General features: G+C 45.3%; 1 protein-coding gene across 1 annotated transcript; it reads left to right on the top strand.

Annotated features, from left to right (window-relative positions):
* Positions 1-551: 551 nt before the first annotated feature.
* On the top strand, positions 552-22201 carry TMEM269 (transmembrane protein 269). The gene is made up of 7 exons (XM_087446138.1): positions 552-7478; positions 8948-9050; positions 12085-12232; positions 15876-15973; positions 16636-16779; positions 17419-17619; positions 21092-22201. The coding sequence occupies exons 1-7, from the start codon at positions 7464-7466 to the stop codon at positions 21226-21228; spliced, it is 846 nt and encodes a 281-aa protein (XP_087302264.1). The 5' UTR covers positions 552-7463; the 3' UTR covers positions 21229-22201.
* The last annotated feature ends 2204 nt before the right edge of the window (positions 22202-24405 follow it).

Below are 24405 nucleotides of genomic sequence, written 5' to 3'. Positions count from 1 at the left end.
TAAATAAATTAAATAAAACCCTAAAGAATTTTAGACTTGGAAGAGATGTTGGAGGCTGCCACTAACCATTGTATGAATTTACTCTATAGCCTCGCTGAGGAGGAGATCCAGAGTTCAGCCATCTGCAGCAGGAAAAATCCATTTAAATGGCATCTTTAAAATATTGTGGAAGAGAGAATAGGAGAGTGGGTGAGAAACAAGAAAAATGGCCAACCTGTTGATTGTGAGTTAACTCAGATTGAAACTAATTTTGACCTGAATTATTCAAGAACTTAAAAGAGGCTTTTTGGCTGAGTTACTCTAGTTCTGATTCCGTCTGGACTCTTGTGGACTCTACCTCACTTCCTGTTTGTTCAGTGGAATTAATCAAATTTATAGCATATCCAGCATGGCTGTACTTCCTTCAGTGCCATATAATCTATCACGGTGTGCTCTAAAAGGAGAGATATGTACTTGAAACCACAGTCGCCCAAGTTCCTTCTGGGGATGGATGTCTCGTACTGATCTGCTTGGTAATACTGTAACCGCATCCTGGTGTTCATGGCCTTTCCTTATAAGCTGTGCTCTTTGTGAGCTGTAAATGGTCTGCAAAGGCTTAGCACAGGATGGGGCTAGACCCTGACAAGGTCACCCAGGTGATACTTGGTCACTCATTTTACGGGGGAGCGCTCTGTGGAGTCAGCTGCAAAAGCCTCCGACTGGGATGTGGGCCACTCACACACATGCTCACACAGTAGTGGTACAGTAGTTGATTCTGACTACAGAAAGTTTCCCAGGTTTTCAGAAGCTTCTGACCTGCATGATAATGACACATTTTGAGTAGGTGCTTTATTAGTTATCTATTTCTGCATAAATTACCACAAACTTAGTGGCTTAAAACAGCATACATTTATTATTTCATAGTTTCCATGGGTCAGGAGTTCAGGCACACTTGAGTGGGTCCTCTGCTTCAAGGTTTCTCACAGGACTGCAATCAGATTATTGGCCAGAGCTGGGTTCTCATCTGAAGGCTTGATTGGAGAGGGATCTGTTTCCAGGCTCATTTAAATTGTTGGCAGAATTTCTGTTCCTTAAGTGTTGTTGGACTGAAGTTGTTGATTCTGTTTACTAACAGTCTATTAACCAGAGGCTGCCCTTAGTTCCTTGCCACATGGGTCTACCCAACATGGCGACTTTCTTCATCAGAGCCAACAAGGATAAGATTCTGCTAGCAGGATGGAAGTTACAGTCATGTAGTCTAATCACGGGAGTGACATCTCATACCTTTGCTGTATTCTGTTGATAAGAAGCAAATCACTAGGCCAGCCTATAAGCAGTGCAGGGAATTACACAAAGGCATGAATACCAGAAGGCAGAAATCATTGAATCATCGAATAGATCTTAGAATCTGTCTGTCACAGTGCTCAGTTGAGAGGGAGAAAGGAGGGTCCTGGGTAAAAGAGGCAGTATTATAAAGTGGTTCAACGTGGTGGCATTGATGCCACAGATCTGGACTTGACTCACAGCTCTGACAAAATAGCCCCCTGCTGGCATCCCTGCTTCCTCCTCTATCTTCTCTCCGATCCATTCTGCATACAGTCATCAGCTTGATCTTTTGAAAATGCAGATCTCCTTCACTCTTGATATTTCCTAACCACTGGAGCAGACGAGAGTAGTGATTCAAAAGAAAACTTCTGTTCAATAAGGGGTGGTCCCTGTACTGACTACAGGCAGTGCCATTGGTCTTTCCTGCTTAAGCCAGTTGCCAAGCTTAGGGAAAGTTCGTGGCAATGTGAAGTGATTTTGGAGGTAGCATCTTAGAAGGGGGCACTAGGACCCATTGATTATATACACCCATCTACCCATGCAATAATTTCATAAGTATTAAGTGCCTTCTAGATTCCAGGTTCTGGAGAATAACACAGCTGAGTAAGAGAGGCCTCTGTTTCCAAGGAGCTCACAGTCTAGTGAGGGAGAAACTAAATCAACGATTACGATATGGAATAAGAAGGGCTATGATAGAGGTATTGGTGGGATATCATGGAGCTCCGTGGAGGGGCACCTAACTCAGCTTGGAGAATTTGGCAAGACTTCTTGGAGGAGCTGACACCTGCTTAGGTGTTGAAAAATAAGAGAGCTCGTTTGGAGGCTCTAACTGTTCTCTCTATAGGAAGGTTGTCTTTGGGGTTTGGGGTAGGGTTCACTTTTGAATGGAGTTCATTTGTGAATGAAGAAAGGGATATCCACTTATCAAGCCATATCAACCAAAGTAATCCTGGCAGTCAGAGGGTGGGGTGGTGGTGGAGAGAGATAGGTCCTGGCTAGAAAACTCTTACTTCTAACAGGAGAGAGGTAGGTGAAGAATGGGAGGAAAAGCAATTGCAGACAAGAAGCAATATGACATTTGGAGAATTGCAGTCAGTTTAAAGTGAAGAATATGGGCCAGAGACTATGGGAGAAGGGCTAATTGAAGGATTTGGCGTAGGGAGATGGTAATATCAGCCTTTTAGAAACCTCGTTTTGGCAGCAAAGGATGAGGGGAGAGAAGACCCTTAGGAGCCTCTATTGTTAGTCTAAGCAAGAGAGATGATGGAGGTCTGAACTAAGATAGCAGTGGTGGGATGAGGGTGCTATATTTCATTGATTGTAAGATGTACTTTTCTTCCCCCACATTTTAATATCTCTGAAACCTGGATGCTCCTAAAAGTCAATGACATGTCATAGTTTAAGTGGCAACAATTTTTTTCTTTCATAGAGCTACATAAAATAATGGTGTGTCTTACGATGGATGGCATCTTAGATTTGATGAAGTATGGCATTTTGAGAGTACAATAGATTGCCATCTAATAAGATGTGGGGGGATGAGTGAGAGGAAAGAATAATTTTAAGATAATGCTTGAAAATTTCTGGCTTGAATAGCTGTATGGATGGTGGGGATCTACTCAACAAAATATGGAAGAGGGAGACATCCCTGATATTTTCCAGAATAATTAGCAATCTATATTTCCTTCAATAATCCACTGTGTTGGCCCTGCCCAGGTTCACTGGGTGGAAGTAACAGCTGACTATACCTCCCTTTCTCTGCCCTAGGGGTCTGGAAGGAGTGAAGGAAGGCTTGCTTTGGTTCTTATCTTCTCAAGTTATTATACGTCAGTCCATAAGCATTGAGAGTATTGGTGGTGTAGATACAAAGTATTGATGTTGTAAATACAAAGATGATAGTGAGCTTTTATTCTGCCAAGCATATCCATTATCTGATTTAATTTTCACATAACCCACCATTATGAGGTATATAGTATTCCTGTTTTACAAAGTGGAAACATCTGCTCAGATTAAGCAACTGGCCGATGGTTATACAGATAGAAAGTGGTAGAGGTCAGATTCAAACAGTCGTGTTTGATTCAAGTCTGACCATAACCATAACCCTGTTTTGGCCGACTAAGACAGTCCTAGAGGATCTCAGCGTAGAGGTATAAAGAAGTTAATATACAAAAGTGATAGAGTAAGGTGTGCATATGGGATACTATAGGAGTAGTGCACTTGAGTGTTCAGTGATGAGCAGGCAGAGGATGTGTTATCAGGGCCCAGAGAAGTTAAATAACTTACCTAAGGTCACATAACTGTAAGCAGTTGAGCCCATGTCTCTGGCACTAAAGCCCGTGTGCAAAACTCCCATGCGCAGGATAGGGTTCCTCCTCTTAAGGAGCTGGAGCTTGGCAGGAAGGAGCTACTAAGTGCCTGTGGTAATTAGACTTGTGTAGTCTAAAGCAGCATTCGATTCAGTGGACTACTCCCTGCTTAAAAGCTTTTTTCTTCATTTTGCTGGAATATCACCATCTCCTGCTTTTCTCCTACTTTACTGACTGCAGCTTTTCTGTCTCCTGACACCTACATTTTGGACTGTTCTGGGGCCAAGTCCTTGGCCCTCTTTTCTTTCTCTCTGCTAGGTGATCTAATCCATTCCTGTGGCTTCACACACCACTCATATGCTGCTGACTCATACGCACGTCTCCAGCCCTGATCTCTCCCAAGTTTTGTGCAGACTTGTTTATCCAACAGCCTCACTTGACATCATTACAAGCCTAACATGTCCAAAACAAAAGTCTTGAATTCTACCCAAAAACCTGTTTCATCAAGTCCTCTCCATTTCTATCAGCACCTATCTCACACCGTTGTTGAGGCCAAAACCCTAAGTCATCTTTGACTCCGTTTGTCCTTCCCACTCCTGTCAACAAGTCGTCTCAACTATCTTCAGAACACATCCCAAATCTGACTGCTGCTCACCACTTTCACCCCTTGGTCCAAGCCACCAATATCTCTAGACTAATGCAGTAGCCTCCTAACCCTCCCTGCCTCCATTCTCATCTTCAGTCTATCTCCACAGAGACTGTTAGCATCATCTTTTAAAAATATATCTGGTCACAACACCTCTACATAAAAATGATCCAAGAATTTCTCATTACACTTAGAATAAAACTCCATAGTTCTTGCCAAGGTTCTCTGTGATCTGCCATCCTCAGCACTCACCATGTTCCCGCTAACCTCGCTGTTCTTAACACATCAAGCTCATTCCTGCTTCAGAGACTTTACATTTGCTGTTCCATCTGCCTGGGGACATTTCCCCAAGATCTTTGCATGGTTTGCATCATCTCATCAGCCCATATTAGGTCCTGGCTCAAATGTGATTTCATTGATTACCCTGTCAGAAACACCACCTCTTACGTCAAAATAACTCCTGACCCTGCTCTGTTTTCCATAGCACTCATCATGACCAGACATTATGTGTTGCCTTTCCCTCATACTTGAGTGTAAGCCCTGTGAGGACAGAAACAGTGTCTCTCTTGCTATATCCCTAGCACCTAAAATAGTGCCTGGCACCTAATCAATACTCTAGTAATGGATGAATGGATGGACATCTGTAGCTCTGTACTTATATTCTGCAAAGGAGCTAAGTCAGTGCAGCTAAGAGAAATATAATGTGAGCCGCACGTACAACTTTAAATTTTTTAGTAGCCACATTGAAAAATAAAAAGAAACAGGTGAAATTAACTTTAATAATACATTTTGTCTAACCCAGTATATTCAAAATATCAAGAAATAATACTGAAACATTACTAGTGAGTTATTGTACATTCTCTTTTTTGAACTAAGTATTCCCGCTCTGGTGTGTATTTTACAGCACATCACAATTTGGACTACCACGTTTCAAGTGCTTAAGAGCATATGTGGCTTGTGGCCACCGTATTAGTGCAAGTGTAGATAGTCTCACCTTACTGTTCTAGTTCTCCACTTCCTATGAGATCCACAGTAGGAGGAAGCCAGAAACTTCTGGCAGATGAGGAGGAGGGTCTTTCTTAGCTACCCCTGCTTCCTCTCCCTCTTCTGAGGGAAGCCTTGGGGATGTCCAGGCTAACAGATGCATGATCATGTCCTTAGAATAATAATAATGATTGAGCTTCTATTCTGTGCTAAGCACTTCATATAATCTCACTTAATTCTCACAACAGTTCCACTTTACAGATTAGGAAATAGGTTCAGGAAAGCAAAATAACTTGTTCAAATTTACACATCTGGTAAGTGATAGAGCTGGAATGTAAACTTGGTTAAAAGTTAAAGCCAGTATTATAACCATTATGCTACAGTTTTGTTTTTTTTTTTTAAAGATTTTGTTTATTTATTTATTTTTACTCCCAAAGCCCCAGTAGATAGCCGCATGCCACAGCTGCACATCCTTCTAGTTGCTGCACGTGGGACACGGCCTCAGCATGGCCAGAGAAGCGGTGCGTAAGTGAGCGCCCGGGATCCGAACCCGGGCCGCCAGCATCGGAGCGCGCGCACTTAACCGCCAAGCCACGGGGCCGGCCCTATGCTACAGTTTTTAATTTGCCACTTCAGTGGTCCCCGTGGCATGGACAAATGAAGAGAAATGCAAATGATAGCAAGAAGCTGGCCTGACCCTTGGGCTGGGACTCGTAGCACACCTTTAGTTGCCTCCATCCTTGTTCTCTCTTTTAGTCTCTCAGACACCTTAGGTCTGACTTGAGTGTCAGACCGTGTTCAGGGTTCTTTGAATGGTGTAACCTTCAGTAAAATCAGCTAATCCCCCATTTCTTCTTCTGGAGAATGGGAATGCTAATACTAACCTCAGGGAAATTTGAGAAAATGCAGTAAGATGATCATGTCTGCAAAGCTTTGAGCACAGTGCCCAGTGGCTGGCAGCCACTTAGGACGGTAGATCCTGTACTCCTCTTTTCCCCTCCAGGTTGCAAGGGGAGGCCAAGTGTCACTTGACCTCCTAGCTCCACCCTCCTCTTTGCTTAATGCTCCTGTGGGATCCTGGAGGCTGTTGCTACTCTAACATAGCACTAGGGCAGGTTGGAGAATGTGGGGCAGGTGTGAGAACTGGTGCCTGGGATCCTACCCAATACTGACAAGTTTCCTTCCGCAGCACACTATTCATCCAGTTGCCAAATGGAGAGCCCTCAGAGAGGCTCTAACCTTCTCCTCTCCCTCTCCCACACCCTTGGGATTACATCTCACAATGGCTCCTCGTCCAGCTACTTCTTCCCATTCCCTGCTGCTGCTGTCCAATAACATGTCGCTGCTCCAGCCCCTCATCTCTCACCCGGTCTTTTTTTTTTTAATAATTTTATTTATTTATTTATTTTTTTCCCCCAAAGCCCCAGTAGATAGTTGTATGTCATAGCTGCACATCCTTCTAGTTGCTGTATGTGGGACACGGCCTCAGCATGGCCCGAGAAGCGGTGCGTCGGTGCGCGCCTGGGATCCGAACCCGGGCCACCAGCAGCGGAGCGCGTGCACCTAACCACTAAGCCACCGGGCCGGCCCTCTCACCCGGTCTTACAGAGCCTTCCTCCACACCGGCTGCCAGAATAATCTCTCTAAACCAGCCTGACCACGTCTCTTCCCTTCTTAAAATTTACTATTTTCAGGACCGAGTGTAAATTACTCAGCTTGTCACTCATCCAACAAATATTGGGGTGGGGTGGGGGGTACTTACTATAAGCCCAAGCGTTCTTATAGGCACAAAGATCCAGCAGTGAACCAAACATAGCAAAAGCTCTGCCCACACGGAGCTTACATTCTATGGGCCCTTCACAGTCGGGACCCCAGCGTCCCTTTACAGCCTCGTCGTCCCAATTCCCAATTTGGGACGCACGGCGCAATCTCGTCTCCTCACCTGCCAAGCCTTCCCACACTCCCCACGATCGAGAGACTAGTCCTCTCCTCTCAGATCCCTCCATTGCCACCGCAGCGCCTACTACAAAAACCTAGGCATCCCCTGCAAATTGAGGCTCCTCTTCTCGCCAATTGAAGCCCCGCTGCCCCTCCCCTGCCTCTCGGGGATTGTGAGCTAAGAGCCCCGGGTGAGAGGCTTGGGACCGCGGATCCCCCTCGCCTGGGCTGGCCGCCTCCACCTCACAGGAAGCGGGGAAGGAGTGCGACACCTACGCCATCCAGGAATGTCTGGTCCCCAGGTGAGCATCCGCGGCGGTGCAGGTCCTTCCCCAGGGTGCTGCCAGCGACCAGGCCCCTGGGGGAGGAGCTGCCCCGAAGTGTGGGCGCCCAGCCCCGGCTCCGTCTCTTCCATCTTTTCGCTGGGGTGGCGTCGTCGTCGTCCAGCGAGGCCTGGCCAGGACACGGGACAGCGGGCGGGGAGGGGAACGCTGGTTCTCCAGTTCTGACGGACCAGCCTCCGGAAGAGGCCGGCTCCCTGGGGGTGATGTTGACCTCCAGGGCAGAGGGGAGGGGGCCGTCTCCGACTAGAGTGACTGTGCCCTGTGTCTCACCGCCTGCTGGAGGCCTCCACTCGGAGCACCCTCACTCCAGTGCTGTGCCCGGCTTTCCGGGCGAGGAACCGGCACCGCCATTCATTTCCTTTCCTGAGAAACCTCCGGGTCATACTCGACTCTCCCCTCTCCTTCCGCAAACAATCCCGGCGTCCCGCCATTTCCGCTCGTTCACATCTCTCTCCTCGCTCACCAGTCTCATGGATGGTTTCCTTTCCTTCAGTTTCTCCCTGTGGGTCACCCCCCACTCCCAACACCCCTTCCTAAACCTCATTGCCTACCCACTGGGCTGCAATTCAAGGTCACATGGGCATGTCACCAGCTGTGGCTTCCCTGCCAACTTGGCCTCCCCTCACTCCCCTCTGTCTCTGGGATCCAGCCTCCTCACTGTTCTTTTGCAACTGCAAATCCCTTTGCCAAGAAGGCCTCCACTTTGTTCATCCTTAGAGACACTCCGTAAATATCACATAGTGAAACCTTCCCCCTCCCCCCACTTAGTCTCCTTTTTCCCTGTGCACCTACAGCAACTGGACATCCCTTTGTCCAACACAACACTTGCCACGCTGCCTTCATTGTCTACACACATCTGCCTCCCTTACTAGACTCCATTCGAGCTTCTTGAGGGTGCAGCCTGGGTCTTGGTCTCTCTGTCCCCAGAACACACAGGCCTGGCACAAAGCTGGCATCAGCAAACATTTATTTATTTATTTATTTATTTTTAAAGATTTTATTTATTTATTTTTCCCCCAAAGCCCCAGTAGATAGTTGTCTGTCACAGCTTGCACACCCTTCTAGTTGCTGTATGTGGGACGTGGCCTCAGCACGGCCGGAGAAGCGGTGCGTCCCTGCGCACCCGGGATCCGAACCCGGGCCGCCAGCAGCGGAGCGCGCGCACTTAACCGCTAAGCCATGGGGCCGGCCCCAGCAAACATTTTTTTTAGTGAGCAAATGGGAGACCATAAGCTTTGGGTAGATGCTACGTGTGTTGAAGGGGCTGGATTGTTGAGAGTTCATTTGAGAAAGATTCTTGGGGGACAAACTGAACGGTCTTTGATGCAGGGGAGAGAAGTGATTTGGTGCAGTGAGAGGACCTCAGGGAAGCGCCAGAGTGACGAACTCTATTAATTTAACGATCATTGAACAATTTCTGTTGTCAGGCCTCACGCTGGGCACAGAGGACCTCGGTCAGCACTCAAGTGGCTTCCCCCGTAGTGGAGGAAGACAAGCTAGGCAGTGCCAATGCAGAGTGCCAAGTGTCACACGGTGAGCATGAGGATATGTGGCAATGCAGAGGAGGAGCACCTCCCAGGCTCGAGGGGGGTGTCAGAATTCCCAAGGAGGACCACTACCCAACCCAAGACCAGAGGGAGGGCCAGAGAAGGGGTCAAGGGGCAATAGAGAGAGGAGGCTGAGAGCTGAGCAGGGCGTCATCATGAAGCGTGTGTATACCAAATGAAGGAATTGTGCTCCACCCCGAGGGCACTGGGGAGCCACTGACAGCTTCCAGGAACCTGGGGAGTGACGTGATCTAGTCCTGCAGGCCACTGCTGTGTAATGCTGCAGCTCTGACTGTCTCTTCTGAGAAGGCTTCTCTGGGCCCCCGGCAGGCTGGACCCCTCTTCTGTGCTCCCGTAGCAGCCTGACCACTTCGCCTCTCCTGTGCAGGGTTGCATATCTCTGCTAGACTGAGCTCCTTGAGAGATGAGACCAGGTCTTCATCTTCTCTGTCCCAAGCACCAGGCACAAAATCTTGCTCATGACCAAATGTTTGCTGAATGAATGGATTGTTCCTCTTTTCTCTGGATTTCTATAGCCCTTACTTTCAGGTCTATATCCTTTTACACCTGAGATCTGTGTGTTGTGCTGAAAATAGCATTTAATTGGGAAAGAGGAGGCCCAATTCAAATCCTGGCTCCACCGTTTACTGAAACAAGTTTCTTAACTATTCTGAAACCTCAGTTGCCCCATCCGTAAGATGAGGTACCACCACGAACATAGTGTGTAAGTCTCCACATGCATGCATGAGTCTTATTTTCCTGGATAGGCTATAATTTCTGTGAGGGCAGGGACCAAGGGTTTTCCCCAGCACCTAGCTGAGTCTGAGCCTATAACAAATACAATGCTCAGTTCTGTTGGTTGGTAGACAGCCCAGTACAGAGGTAAGGACACTCAGAGTGAGGTTGTAAGTCTTGTTCTGCCACTTCTAGAGTAACCTTGAACAAGGTTCTTCCCCTCTGTGAGTCTTCTTTGCCTTACCTGGCAAGTAGGAACATTAACCCTTACCTGGCAGACCTCACAGGGCCAATGGAAACCATAGAGGTGAAAGTGCTTTGTGAATGAAATACATAATATAGTAGATAATTAATCATTAATTAAAGAAAATAGCTGTGCAGTAGTACAGGTGAGGTGTGTCTGGGAATTGGTAAACATGCCCCAGGCCTCTGCTGACCGTCTCTGAGAAGCGGAGATGCCGGGGTGCGGCTCTTCCAGGCAACAGTGGGCTAGGCTGGGACAGAGGTGTTTGGTCTTGCTGGGGTCAGCCCTGAGGCCCAGGAGAGACTGGGAGGGAGAGGTTCCTGGGGAGGGAGTATGCAGCCAGTCCTTTGTCCCCCACTCCCTTCCCTGATTTCTTTGGCTCACATTACTTCCTGTCTTAGGTTCTGAGGGGCTCTGGCCTGATAAGGTCTCAGGAGTCCTGATGGCTTTGGCGGTGTAGCTGCTGAGACCTGTTGGTGAATGAGGCTCGCCTGTGGGAGTGGAGGGCCCCACAGTGCAGCCCTGCTAAACTCCAGTCCCAAATGTCCAGCCTCCTCCCAGCCTCTGACATCTCGGTGGCAGGATTTATGGGAAAGCACCATGATTTTTCTTAACTGGTGCCCAGATCGAAAGGGCCTGGGGCTGTGCCGAGGGGCCGAGGGGAGGCAGGGTCTCAGCTTCCTGGCCTCTAAAGTGAGTGAGGCTTGAAAGAGGAGACAGACACGGAAACACCTTGGAGCTTGTCTGTTCTACTCAAGTGCAGGATTCCTGTTTGTGGGTAGCGTGTTTGTACCAGCCAGTGGGGCTTCGCTGTCTCAGAGAGCACTGGGGCTCTTTCTCCGAAAGAAACTTAGTTTCACAAGCAGTTGTTGTGTGAGGAGTGAGCATGTTTGGTCTTCGAGTAAAAGCAGAGACAGGCAGGCTGTGAAAATGGGCAGGGCCAGAGAGAGGCTGGGAGGAGGGGGGGGCCCCGGCAGGGCCTGCCCCCACCTGGGGAGGCTGAAGCTGCCAGCAGGGCTAGCCAACTGAGCTCCCCATGCCCTATCCCACAAACTTCCTCCTGAAATCTATGCCCCAAGCAGAAGCAGCAACAGACTTAGAATCAAACAGGTGGGATTAGGTTCTACTCACCTAGTATGTGACTTTGAGCCAGTCACTCCATTTCTCTGGACTTGTGTCCTCCTTCATTAAATGGGGAGAACCATAGCGCCATCTCCCGGGCCGTCAGGATCAGAAGAGAGGATATAGTGAAAAGTGCCTTGTGAACTATTTCGTGCTGTCCATATTCATTTTGTGTTTCTCATCTCCTCCCATGTTGGAACTGAGCCTGCTCTTCTGGTCGGGGCCTGTCAGAAGCAGGAGCTGGGGGCACTTCAGCCGCAGTCCTGTCCTTCTGGGAAAGTGAGTGTGGCCTGCAGGACAGAGGCATCTGAGTCTGCAGCAGGTCCCTTTTGTGCTTCCTTCCCCTCAGGTAGCCTCTCTCTCTCTGGGCCACTCCTGGGATGAGGGGGTTACCCCTTCCCAGTGTTTTTTATTCCTGCATATTAAAAGTATTATTTAATGATTATTAAAAGTATTATTTAATATACTCCAAAGTATTAGAAGTAGCTTTGTAATTTAAAAAATGGGGGGCTCATCTCTGACAAAGGGCTCTATGACAAAAGGCTCATCTCTCAGATGGGGGACGGTCCATACTCCCTGTACCCTGGGCCATGGAGGTGCCAGGAGGGTCAACATATGGGCTGGAGGGAGGTCTGTGCTCTAGGGCAAAGAGTGCAGTCAGAGAGGGGATGGAAACCATGGTTGTGCTGGTTCACTTGCTTTGCTATTGAGCTTTCCCAAGATACTCACCCTCAGCACCTTTGTGCTTTACCTGCTGGGTCTCCTCCATCTACCTCCTGTCTCCCCATTCCAGCCAGTGAAACAGTGTTGGAAGAGTGCATTTGTGGGATGAGGTCTGGGGGAGCAGGAGCTACCTGGTTGCTGGAAGCCTCTTTTGGGACTCTTTGACCTTGGGAATCCCTTGCCCCTCTCCCCTGGGCCCCAGGTCAGCACACCAGTTTCTTCCTGACTGACAACAAGAGCCACCCCCAGATGAGTGAATTTTCCTGGAAGGATGTTACCAGTGCCTTGTCCCTGGCAAACATGATCCTGGGGCTCTTCTCCATCTTCTGCAGCTTCTGCAAGTATGTCTGGGCAGCAAGAGGTGGAGCCAACTGCATGAGGGAAGCAGGGAGGAGTCTAGAGAGCCAGGCACTGAGGCATAGGGATCAACTGGGGGCAGGAGAAAGTGCAGTGGTCGGGAGTCAAGGGACCAAGATCCTAGCCTCAGTTCTACCACCAGCCTGATATGTGACCTTGGCTAGGTCACATCTCTGAGCCTCAGTTTCTCCACCTTTAAAACAAGGAGCTTGCACTATGATCTCCATAGTTCTTTCCAGCTATGGCAATCTAGAGTAGTTTTTATGAGAAAATCAAGAGATCCTATTCTGGGAGTCTTTACCCAATCTTTAGGTAGGCAGGCTACTGTTCAGATTTTCTGGTTCTTAAATTAGAACATATGATCTGGTGGAATATTTGCAATTAGCACTGGAAAACCTGAGATGTATATATGGGCTCCCAAAAAGTTGTAAGCAAATTATATTTCTATAAATTGAATCATATTTCAATGCCTTGGCAAATCAGCTCTTTAAAGGTAGATCTTTTATAATGCAAATAACATCCTCCTAATCTGTTTGATTCTCTATCACCATCAGCAAGTGACTTCTCTGGATCTGTTTCCATCCATAAAATAAGATGATTTTACCTGATGATGTTTAAGTGCCCTTCCAGTTTGAAAATTTAATGATTCTCTAAGTCTGGGTTTTTGGCATCTCATTAAGTGGGGTGTACCTGCAGCAGGAAATCTCTATCTTCCTAGTTCAGCCTAATCTTCTAGGAGTGTAGTTTTTAGGGTGGGCCCAGTTCCCTTTAGACACATAGTATGGATCTAAACAAAGGAAACACTGAGTTGGTTTGGGGACAGCTGAGGTCTGGGGTGAGGCTCTCTGTTTCCTTCTGCTGAGTCACCTAAGGGTTGCAATCCAAGTGTAGACTTGGGAATGGCCTTCTAGGGCAGGTTTGCCTGAGACTGTGGTGGCTGCTTTCAGAGGGGTCTGGGAGCATGTGCTGGACAGAAGGATAGAATCCTTGAATGTAGAGTCTGAAAGAGATCTTGGATATCATTTAGAGCATCAAAATACATAAGAAAATCTGATAGAACTGCAAGGAGAAACTGACAAATCCACTATTATAGTTGGAGATTTCAACACCCCTCTATCAGTAATTGACAGATCCAGCAGGCAGAAAATCAGTAAGGATATAGTTGAACTGAACAGCACCATCAATCAACTGGATCTAATTGATATTTATAGAATACTTTATCCAACAACACCAGAATACACATTCTTCTCAAGCTCACCAAGATAGACAACATTCTGGGCTATCAGACACACTTCAACAAATTTAAAAGAATAGAAATCATACACAGTGTGCTGTCAGACCACATGGAATTAAACTAGAAATGAATAACAGAAAGATAGCTGGAAAATCCAAAATACATGGAAGTTAAACAATACACTTCTAAATAATACATGGATAAAAGAAGTTGTCTCAAGACATTAAAAGTACGTTGAACTAAAAGAAAATGAAAATACAACTTATCAAAATTTGTGATATGCAGTGAAAATAGTATTTAGAAGGAAATTTATAGCATTGAATGCATACTTTAGAAAAGGAATCTGCTCTGCAAAAGACAACATCAAGAGAGTTAGAAGATAAGCCACAGACTGGGAGAAAATATTTGCAAAAGATACATCTGATAAAGGACTATAATTAAAAATATATAAAGCTTTAAATTCAATAATAAGAAAACAAACAACCCAATTAAAAATGGGCCAAAGACCTTAAAAGACACCTCACCAAAGAAGATATACAGATGGCAAATAAGCATATGAAAAGACACTCAACATCATATGTCATCAGGGAAATGCAAATTAAAATAATAATGAGATACCACTACACACCTATTAGAATAGCCAGATTCCAGAACATGACAACACGAATTCACGTTGAGGTTGTGGAGCAACAGGAACTCTCATTCACTGCTGGTGGGAATGTATAATGGTACAACCACTTTGGAAGACAGTTTGGTAATTTCTTACAAAACTAAACATACTCTTAACATATGATTCAGCAATCACACTGCTTGGTGTTTATCCAAATGAATTGAAAACTAAGTCCACACAAAAACCTGCACTTGAATGTTTGTAATGTTTTATTCATAATTGCCCAAACTTGGAAGCAACCAAGATGTCCTTCAGTAGGTGAATGGATAAATAAACTGTAGTACATCCAGACAATGGGATATCACTCAGTGCTAAAAAGAAATGAGCTATCAAGCCATGAAAAGACATGGAGGAGCCTTAAATACACATTACTAAGTGAAAGAAGCCAAAAAAAGGCTACATACTAAATGATTCCAACTATATGACATTAGGGAAAAGGCAAAAATATGGAGACAGTAAAAAGATTAGTGGTTGCCAAGGGAGGGTGGGGGGAAGCGAATAGGCAGAGCACAGAGGATTTTTAGAGCAGTGAAAATACTCTGTGTGATATTTTAGTGAGGGATATATGTCACTAGACATTTGTCCAAACTCATAGAATATATAAGAGTGAACTCTAAAGTAAACTATGGACTTGCGGTGACTATGATGTGTCAGTGCAGGTTCATCCTCAGTATGTACAAAGAACCAGAATGTACCACTCTGATGAGTAATGTTGATAATGAGGGAGGCTGTGCATATGTGGGAGCAGGGAGTATATGGGAAATCTCTGTACCTTCCTCTCAATTTTGTTGTAAACCTAAAACTTCTCTAAAAAATAAAGTCTTAAAGAAAATTTAAAAGAAGGAAGATCTAAAATCAATGTTAGTTTCCACCTTAGGAAACTAGAAAAAGAAGAACAAATTAAATCCAAAGTAAGCAGAAGAAAAGAAATAATAAAAATGAGATCAGCCATTAATGAAATTGGAAACAAGAAATCAGTAGAGAAAATCAATGAAAGCAAAAGCTGATTCTTTGAAAAGATCAATAAATTGATAAGCCTCTAGCCAGCCTAACCAAGAAAAAGGGAGAGAAGACACAAATCACCAATATCAGAAATGAAAGAAGAGCCATCACTACTGATCCCATGGACATTGAAAGTATAATAAAAGACTATTATGAACAACTCTATACCCACAAATTTGATAACCTAAGTGAAATGGACCAATTCCTTTAAAGACATAAGCTACCAAAACTCACACTAGGAGAAATAGATCATCTGAATAGGTCTATAGCTATTAAAGAAATCATTTGGCACAAATCCCTCATTTTACAATGGAAGAAGAGAGGCCTAAAGAAGGACTGAGTTATCTGATAATTCAGAGTGAGACAGTTGCAGGGTCTGGACTAGAACCTAGGACCCCTGTGCCATCAAATATGCCTGTACTTTAGAGTTGGAAGGGACCTTGGAGATCACTTAGGGGGTTCAGGGCACCCCTTTAAAACTATGGGTTGAGAGTATGGAAGGGATGTAGGTATGTGTGAGGGAGGGTGTATGTACATGTGTGTGTGTATGTGTGTGTGTGTGGTGCATAAAGCTGTGTATATTAGAATGGATGTGAATGTGGGGAACTTGCAGGAGTGTGTGTGTGCAAGTGTAGGAAGTGTATTGGGAGTGTGTGGAGTGGTTGTCCAGTGGAGACTATGAACGAGCTGCCCTGTTTGGACCTGCTGGCCTGCACTTTAGGAAGTCCCACTGTGCTTCCTGGATGCTTCTGATGAGCTTCCTATTAGACACGGCAGTCAGGGCAGTGACCAGACACCTCAACATCTGCTCCAAATCAGGTGAGTCCAGGCCTCAGACCCGTTATCCCTGACCCCAGGAGCATCCATCTCAGGTTCCCTCCTCCATCCTCTAACATCCACAGGCCTTCATCAGTCACCACTCCTGTTCACATCTCTCCGAGTACAGTAGGAGCAGCCCTAGAGCAGGAGTTTGGGAGTCCCACAGTTTAGATCTAGCTCCTCTGCTGGCTCACTTATTGATCTTTGGCCGTCCTTGTCCTTGCTTTCAGCATCCATATCTGCCCTGCCTCCCTGTTCAGGGCTGGTCCAGGAATCGGAAGTGGGAGTGGTGGCTGTGGTGGGGGGAAATGAAAAATTACCCCAAGCAGAGCAGCTGGTTTAAAATACAATAAAATATTTCTACGTAAGATTTTGCTTGAAAAAGGGGTTCCATAGCTTATCAATTTGTATCCAGTTGTAGTCCAACCCTTGCCTGGTAAAGGATGGGAACACTAAGACCTGGACAGGGAAAGACTCGCCTCTGGCCACATGGTCAGTCTGAGGCAGAGACAGGAGGGGACCCCAGACCACCCCAGGAAGAGCAGCTATTGCTCTCTGAAACCTCAGGACCCTGTTTGTCACCACTCCAGCTCCCTCCCAGAGGGGACTAAGGTACAAGACATGTGAGTGTAAGTTGTTCTAACTTTGGCCTTCTGGAGCAGGAGCTGAGCTGAATGACTTTGCTGTCTTCACCACCTTTGGCCTGGCCTCAGCCCTGCTCCTAGGCGTGAATGGGGCTCTGAACGGGTTCCTGGCCATCATCTATGTGTTAGCTGCTTCTTTCCGCCTGTGTTTTTATTCAACTGGTGAGTGGAACCCAGGTTGCCTTGTGGCTGAGGGAAGGGAACCACAGAGCGGAGGAGCTGTCGGTTGCTGGAAGCCTGGGGTGCAGTAGTTGCCTCCTCTCCTTCCCTTAACGGATTCCTCTTCCTGCCTTCTCCCTGGCCCAGGCACACTGGAGGCTGCAGGATGCATTGGCAGAGCCCTGGTCTGGGGGACGGGGGCCCTTGGTTTGGACCAGCTGTGCCTTTTTCTCACTGTGCCCTTTGGATGGAGCACATAGATTCACAGACTCGAGAACTAGAGGTCATATCCAGTTTCCCAGAACAGGTGGAGTAACAGCTCTGGCAAGAGCAGATCTCTTGCCTGCACACAAGGCAGTGCAGATGCAGACGAGAACATCTCAGAGGACCCTTCTACAGAGGCTTCCTAGGGCCAGGGCACACATCTGGTCCTAGCTGCCTGCTTTACCCTGGGGATCCAATGCAAAACCCACAAAGTATCTCTGTGAATAACTGAATGCTTTACAGCCTGCCACTGCCCGGGCAATTAGGGCTGTTTGGAGTGTGGGGCGGGGAAGACCCAAAAAGAGAGGGGCTTGCTTCACGTATATTCCTTGAGAACAGTGGGAAGCAGCTAATTCCCATTTTTTCTTCCCCTGGCAGGCGTTCCCTCTGCATACAAGGGACTACCTTGCCCCTATGCTTCCTGTGTTTTGGCCTCCACCTCCCTTCTGACCAAAGGCAACACGTTCATCCTCTCTTGCATGGCCTCACTCATGATTCTATTCATGATGGACCAAAGCCACTACCCACATGACGAAATCCTGGAGTCTGAGAACTGGAAAAAAATGGTTTATCTGGGAGGTGAGTGAAAGTACTGCTCTCAAATGTCACTAGTGGTCGTGTGTGGTCACTGCTGCTCGTGGCCACCCTGCACCTCTCCCAGCACTCCCCAGCTCCCTTACCCTGATTTATTTCTCTCCACAGAATTTATCATCATCTGACATATGTTTACTTGTTTATTGTCTATAACACTAAAGCTGCCCCCAGTAGAGGACTGTCTTTTATTCATGCTATAATCCCCAGTACCTAGAATTGTGCCAATCACATAGTAGATGCTCAATAAATATTTGTTGAATATTGTTGAGTTCAATAGGAATTTAGGAAACATCTACCATATGCCAAGTACTGGGAATCAAATTAGTAAACTATACAAACACTTCCTGCCTTGGGATTTACAGTCTGATAGGGGAGACAGACACAAAACAAATAATGGCAGAAATAACTGGAAATGTATAGTTTTGATGTGTTGTGAAATACAAGGTGCTCTGAGAGGGTGTCAGAGGGTGACCTAATTTTTTAGACTGGGATGACCTGAAGGGTGGGAAAAGATCCTTAAGGAGGTGACATTTAAATGAAACCTGGGTGAGAGTGGTCAAAAGGTAAAAACTCCAGTTATAAGATAAATAAGTTCTGGGGATGTAAGGTACAGCATGGTGACTACAGTTAACAATACCATATTGTATATTTGAAAGTTGCTAGGAGAGCAGATCTTAAAAGTTCTCATCACCAGAAAAAAAATTTGTAACTATGTGAGATGATTGATGTTAACCAAACTTATTGTGGTAATCATGTTGTAATATGTACATATATCAAATCATTATGGTCTATATCTTGGACTAATACAATGTTATATGTCGATTACATCAATAAAATTGGAAAAAATTTGAAAAATGAAACGTGCAGGATGATTGACCAGGTGGGTAGGACAAGTGGTTCAGAAGAGGAAACAGTATTTTGTGGAGGCTTTGAGGCAAGAAAGTGCTGGATGCAATAGTGTAGCAGTGTGGCTGGAACTTGCTGAGAGAGGGCTAGTGACACTGAAGCCAGTGGGCACACTGCAGGATTTGGGATTTGATCCTAAAGGCAAATGAAAAGCCTCTGAAGGGATTTCTGGGCAACAGTTTTAAATGAGCACTTTGACTATAATGTAGGGAATAGATTGTAGGAGACTGAGAATTGAAGTAAGAAAACCAACTTTTTCTCAGATGAGAGGTGATGGTGGTGGTGGAAAACAAGAGATTTGAGATAAATACTGGAAATAGAATCGATATCGAGGAAGCAGGTCTGGGGCTAAAGCAACTGAGTGATGGGTTCCAGTCCCTGAGGTCCTGGTCACACCTGGTCCTGGTCTCGTAAACAAGACGAACATCTGTGGGGATGCTCAGTTTCTTCCTTTATTCCCTTGTTTGGTCCACTCTGGTTTGTAGGGTCCAGCCTGACCTTCCCCTTTAGGTTCAACATCAGCACCAACAACCCCGTCCAAGTTATAGGCACTGGCTTCTCCTGTGCCCCAGGTGGCAGAGGCAGAAGAGTGGTGAGAAGAGTCTGGGTTTGAAGCCAAACAGACCTGAGGTCAAGTTCTAACTCCAGCACGTATTAGTTGCATGAACTTGGGCGCATTGCCTTGCTGTTCTGAGGTCAGTTTTCTTCATCTATACAATGAAGCCAATAATCCCTGCCTTGCAGAATTCCTAAGATTAAATGAGATAATGTAGATAAATCCTCTGGCACAGAGGTGTCCTGTAAATGGAAATTTCTAGCCTCCTCCTTCTCTCCACCTCCCCTTCTTCTGTCTCAGAGTAACAGTATTTCCCATAATGTTCTTTGCTCCTGTAGACACCACTGATCCTCTCTTCTCGAAATAAACCAAACATTTGGCCTTAGCCTTCCTCAGATTGCCTTTGCTGTGTGAGTAGAGGAGGAAACTGCACTTCACAGATTTTGACACCAGTTAATACCAGAGCCCTACTGGACAGATTTCAAAATGGCTCCTGTGGATATTACTCTTACCTGGAGTGCAGCCAATCACCTTTCTAGACTGAGGTCCTGTTTCCCCCACAGAGCTCTGTACCTCTGAGAAGCTGGCCTATGGCTACTGAGACCTTATGTCTCAAGTTTTCCAGGACAACTCTGGTTTAAAATATTGTCTCATTGTCTCAACAGATCAATGACTGTTCTCGAAATGTAGTATTCCAAAGTTCCAATACATCTCTGTAACTGCTTCTTACCCCTAGAGGTGGTCTTCTGTCAGACCATATGTTCTGATGCTCTTGAGGAATACATGGTGGTTATTCCCGTGGCGATGCTGTTGGCCCATACTCTTCTGCCCTCTTTTTGAGCTCTCTGAGGCAGTGTAACTGTCTAGTTTTGAAGAGTCAGGCAGACATGGGTTTGAATCAGGTTATATCCCTCTGTTTCCTCATCTGAAAAATAGGCTTAATTCTAAATCACAGAATTATTGTGAAATGTAAATGAAATAAATTTTGTAACATACTTAGCAGAATGTCTAGTGCAAAGTAGATATTCCACAAGTGTTGGTGCCCTTTTGCCTCTTGGTGGTGAATCTGAGATTCAAATTGTGTTGGGGGTCCCCCAAGACCACCCCCAGTTTCCATGATTCTCCAGGAGGACTCACAGGACTCTGCATAGAGTTGTACTCAGGACTAAGATTTATTACAGCAAAAGGAAACCAAGTAAAAATCAGCAAGGGAAGGTGAAAGAGGCAAAGTGTGGAGAGGACCAGGCACCAGCTACCAAGGGTCCTCTCCCAGTGGAGTCACACATGACACACTTAATGGCTCTAGCACTGAATTGTGACAACACATGTGAAGTTTTGTCTACCCAGAACCTCTTTAGAGACTCAGTGCCCCAAGTGTTTATAGGGACTGGACACATAGGTGCCCTCTGCCTAGCATGTACCAAAGTCCCAGACTTCCACAGAAGGAAATCAGTGTTCAACATAAACCACCTTGCTTGTACAAACAGTCCAGGCACAGTGAGCCACTCCTACAGTTAGGGAAAGTTTTATATTGTTGTAGGGAACTGTTTACTATTCAAGTTTCCAGACACCAGCTAAGGGCCAAGCTTGCAAGCAGGCCTTTCTTAGGATAGCAGTCTCAGACCTGCTATGTTGACTCTTCTCTGCATACGTATAATATTGCATTGGCCACTATCACATGTTAAATTTCAAACAGTTAGGAATATATATATATTTTCTAACAGGAGATCTGGGCAACTCATATTTATTCTTGGCTAAGACTGAGTTCTGATCTGAATTTTACAAAATGGAACCTGAGATTACATTAGATTATAATTGTCTAGTTACATGTAGACAAAACTTAAAGGCAGGGCTCATGTCTCATTGGTTTTTGTTTCTTAGGCACTATGAATAAAAACTGAAGGATGGAAGGATGGAGACAGGAGAACAGAGGGTGGAAAGAGAGCGTAAGAGAGCTTCATAAAAATTGAGTGTTTGCCTTTTTTCTTCTTCCAGGTGTCATCATGCTATTTTTGTCTCCATTTTCGCTAACTGCTTTCTACTGCCTGGTGTGGTCGCTCTCCTACATCTTCTTTCCAGAAGCTCTATGGGGCAAGGCAGTGTGTCTTGGGCTGCAGCACAGAAGAAACTAACCAGCTCTACTAACTCCCACTAGCCTCTGTGGGGTTTGTGCCAGCATGTTGGGCCAAGCCCTGCTGTATCCTCACTGAATCTTTCCTTGTCCCTATGTTGTGCATGTGCAAGATACATATTGCCTTGAATCAGAGCAACTCACAGTAGGGCCAGCGGCCTTCACTTCTTCCTCTTTATTCAGCGTTCTGAATCCCTTGGGGACAATAGTTGTTTATGTCGTGTAGAACAGAATTTTTTCCAAGCTAAATTTGGGCCAGGTTTGAGTTCCAGCTTTGTTTTCAGCTGAGTGACCTTGTGCACTATGGTTAACCCCTAGGAGAGGGGTGAGACCCTTCAGAATTGGTATAGCCTCCAGCTTGGCCTTGTTTGATGGTAGTTACTCCAGTGGTGGGGTGGGGCTCACTTAAGCATTTCTTAAACTTGCAGTTTCTGGCTCTGTAGATCAGAGCAATCACAGGACAATCATGTTGCCCAGTTTGAATGTGTGTGGGATTTTGTAACTTAAAATTCTGTGTTTCAACAATCAAAGCTTCTGCCTTTTGCTTTGTTTAGAGACTAGACATATTGGCCGCTTGAGGACATCATTTGGTTTCTAGGATCTCTTTGTGTGGTTTTTTTTCTAAGCTTTAAAATACTAAACTCTAGATATTCAAATGCTACTTCATCTTCTAAAATCCAAATCAAATAGAAATAAACAATATTGTATGGAACCCTAAAGTTGCACCTCAAACAGAACTTAGGTCCACTGAAGGCAACAACCCCCCAGCACTGCCTCTGGATTTTCTTTTTTTTTTTTTTTTAAAGATTTTATTTATTTTTATTTTTTCCCCCCAAAGCCCCAGTAGATAGTTGTATGTCATAGCTGCACATCCTTCTAGTTGCTGTATGTGGGACTCGGCCTCAGGATGGACGGAGAAGTGGTGCCTCGATGCGCACCCGGGATCCGAACCCGGGCCACCAGCATTGCAGCGCGCGCACTTAACCACCAAGCCACAGGGCCGGCCCTGCCTCTGGATTTTCTTCCTCCAGATGGTACACCGAAGGATGGTTGGCTAGTTCCGCCCCTTCCTCAACTAGGGCACCAGAGCACCTCTTACCTCAGCTCTAACTTCTCGAAGATTGCAGAACAACGTATGTGGCAAATACACATTAAATCTAAAATTAGGTTTTAAAGATAAAAATCCGAAGAAGTCCATATTACTATGATTTGGCTTTAAAGGACCAGATAAGTCCTTCCTCTTCCCCACTGTCCTCTATTCATCTCTCTGCTATATCATCTATATTTTTTCATAATTAGATGAATACGTCTGTGTCCCACTAGATTTCACATTCCTTCAATTTATGTTTTTGTATTTCCGCTGGCTGCCACAGAGCCTGGTGCTCAAAAATGTTGACTTTGGAGATGAATTGATTTAGTTGTGCATTCTAGTGAGTTCTATACAAGGTTACTATCATGTAGTGAGAATCTTAGAAATATACATGGGCTCAGACATTTCAGTGTGATGTCCTTCAATGCTCATTTCAGTGATGCTACCCTTCATCAAAGTTGTGTAGGAACTCTAATTCGAGAACTGTCTTCACATAAACTCCGAGAGGCCAGCACCCAGCACATTGCCTAGACATAGTAGGTGCTCAAAACATATTTTTTTTACTCTGACCCACCAAATTTAGTCCAAAAACCTAATATTTAAGATTAGCCAATGATGTCCTATTCTTAAATCACATTCATTGTCAGATTTGGCCTCAAATGACTTCTGGCTGTTTCTAAAACTTGAAACTATGTTCAAAGGAAGGAGATGTAATTCTGAAAGAGGATTTCCACGTCCATTTTGAGTGACAGAAGCAGAGTTAAAATAAATATGTAGACCCCCAAAAGGACTGCTTTGAAAAGGAAAATACCCATTTGGATGTATAAATTGTGCTTTGTTTGTAGCAATACTAACTCATACTTCATTGGCTCAAGCTTTTTGTAGATTGGTGACATGAGGATAGTTACAGGTCAGCTGAGAGCCTCTTGATCTAGCAGAGGGTTGTGTGCTTCCTTCCGACTCTGTTAAAGTAAGGCTACACTCCTACACTGGCTCCAGCATCAAGGGATGCTAGTGCTAACCATTCAACGCCTTTACTTCCTCAGTTAGAAATAAAAATGCAAAAATAGAACAGCTAAAATACAACACGTTCTAAAATAAAAAGTAAATAAATAAATAAATAAAATGTTCTAAAATAGAACAGATCTTAGGAACAAGTAGGAAGGCCAACACTTTAAAAATATACTTCTCAGATGAATAAATGAAGTCAGAGGGGTATAGTTCCTGATTCTAGGCAGCTCTGCTGGCCCTACACTTGGGATGCGGGTGTAGATTTCCGTCCTGGTCCACCTTACCTGACCTGTAGTACTACTCCTTGTGTCTTGTGAGCAGAATCAAGTGACTGAGAATTCTGCTACTTTTCTTCAGCTCTGTGATCTTGAACAAAAGGTTTAACCTCTCTAAGCCTATTTCTATATCTGTAAAATGGAATATTTACTTCTACTCAGGGTTGTTTTGTGGGTTAAATACAATGACACATAAAATAACTAGAATAGTGAATGATATGTAAAAGCGGTCAGATAAAGGTTAGATCTCTCCTCTCCCCTCTAGCCTTCCTCCCTTCCCATTAGATAACTTTTCATTTAAAATAACAGTAACAGGGGCCGGGCCGGTGGCACAGCAGTTAAGTTTGCGCATCCTGCTTCGGCGGCCCGGGGTTCGCTGGTTCGGATCCCATGCACGGACCTACTCACTGCTCATCAAGCCATGCTGAGGTGGCGTCCCACGCAGAAGAACTAGAAGGACCTACAACTAGGATATACAACTATGTACTGGGGCTTTGAGGAGAAAAAAGAGGAAGATTGGCAACAGATGTTAGCACAGGGCCAATCTTCTTCTTCTTCAAAAACAATTAAAAACACACACACACACACACACACAAGCAGATAAAATAATAGTAACAATAATAGTTAACATGCATTTAGCCCTTCCTCTGTGCCAGGAACTGATCCTTGCACTTTACTATTTCACTTAATCCCCCACACAGCCCAACAAGGGAGATGACCAAAGGCTTAGGTCAGCAGTTCTCAAAGTGTTCCTGAGATCTTTTCAGGGTTAAAACTACTTTCTTAATAATCCCAAAACAGG

Source organism: Ceratotherium simum, chromosome 22 (assembly GCF_057802395.1).
Source record: "Ceratotherium simum simum isolate JZ-2026a chromosome 22, ASM5780239v1, whole genome shotgun sequence".
Taxonomy (NCBI): domain Eukaryota; kingdom Metazoa; phylum Chordata; class Mammalia; order Perissodactyla; family Rhinocerotidae; genus Ceratotherium; species Ceratotherium simum.
This window is presented reverse-complemented; position numbering and strand designations above follow the sequence as displayed.

Coding starts and splice junctions, on each gene's coding strand:
- TMEM269 (XM_087446138.1), top strand. Junction 15,974..16,635: donor CAACATCTGCTCCAAATCAG/GTGAGTCCAGGC, acceptor CTTCTGGAGCAG/GAGCTGAGCTGAATGACTTT. Junction 17,620..21,091: donor AAAAATGGTTTATCTGGGAG/GTGAGTGAAAGT, acceptor TTCTTCTTCCAG/GTGTCATCATGCTATTTTTG.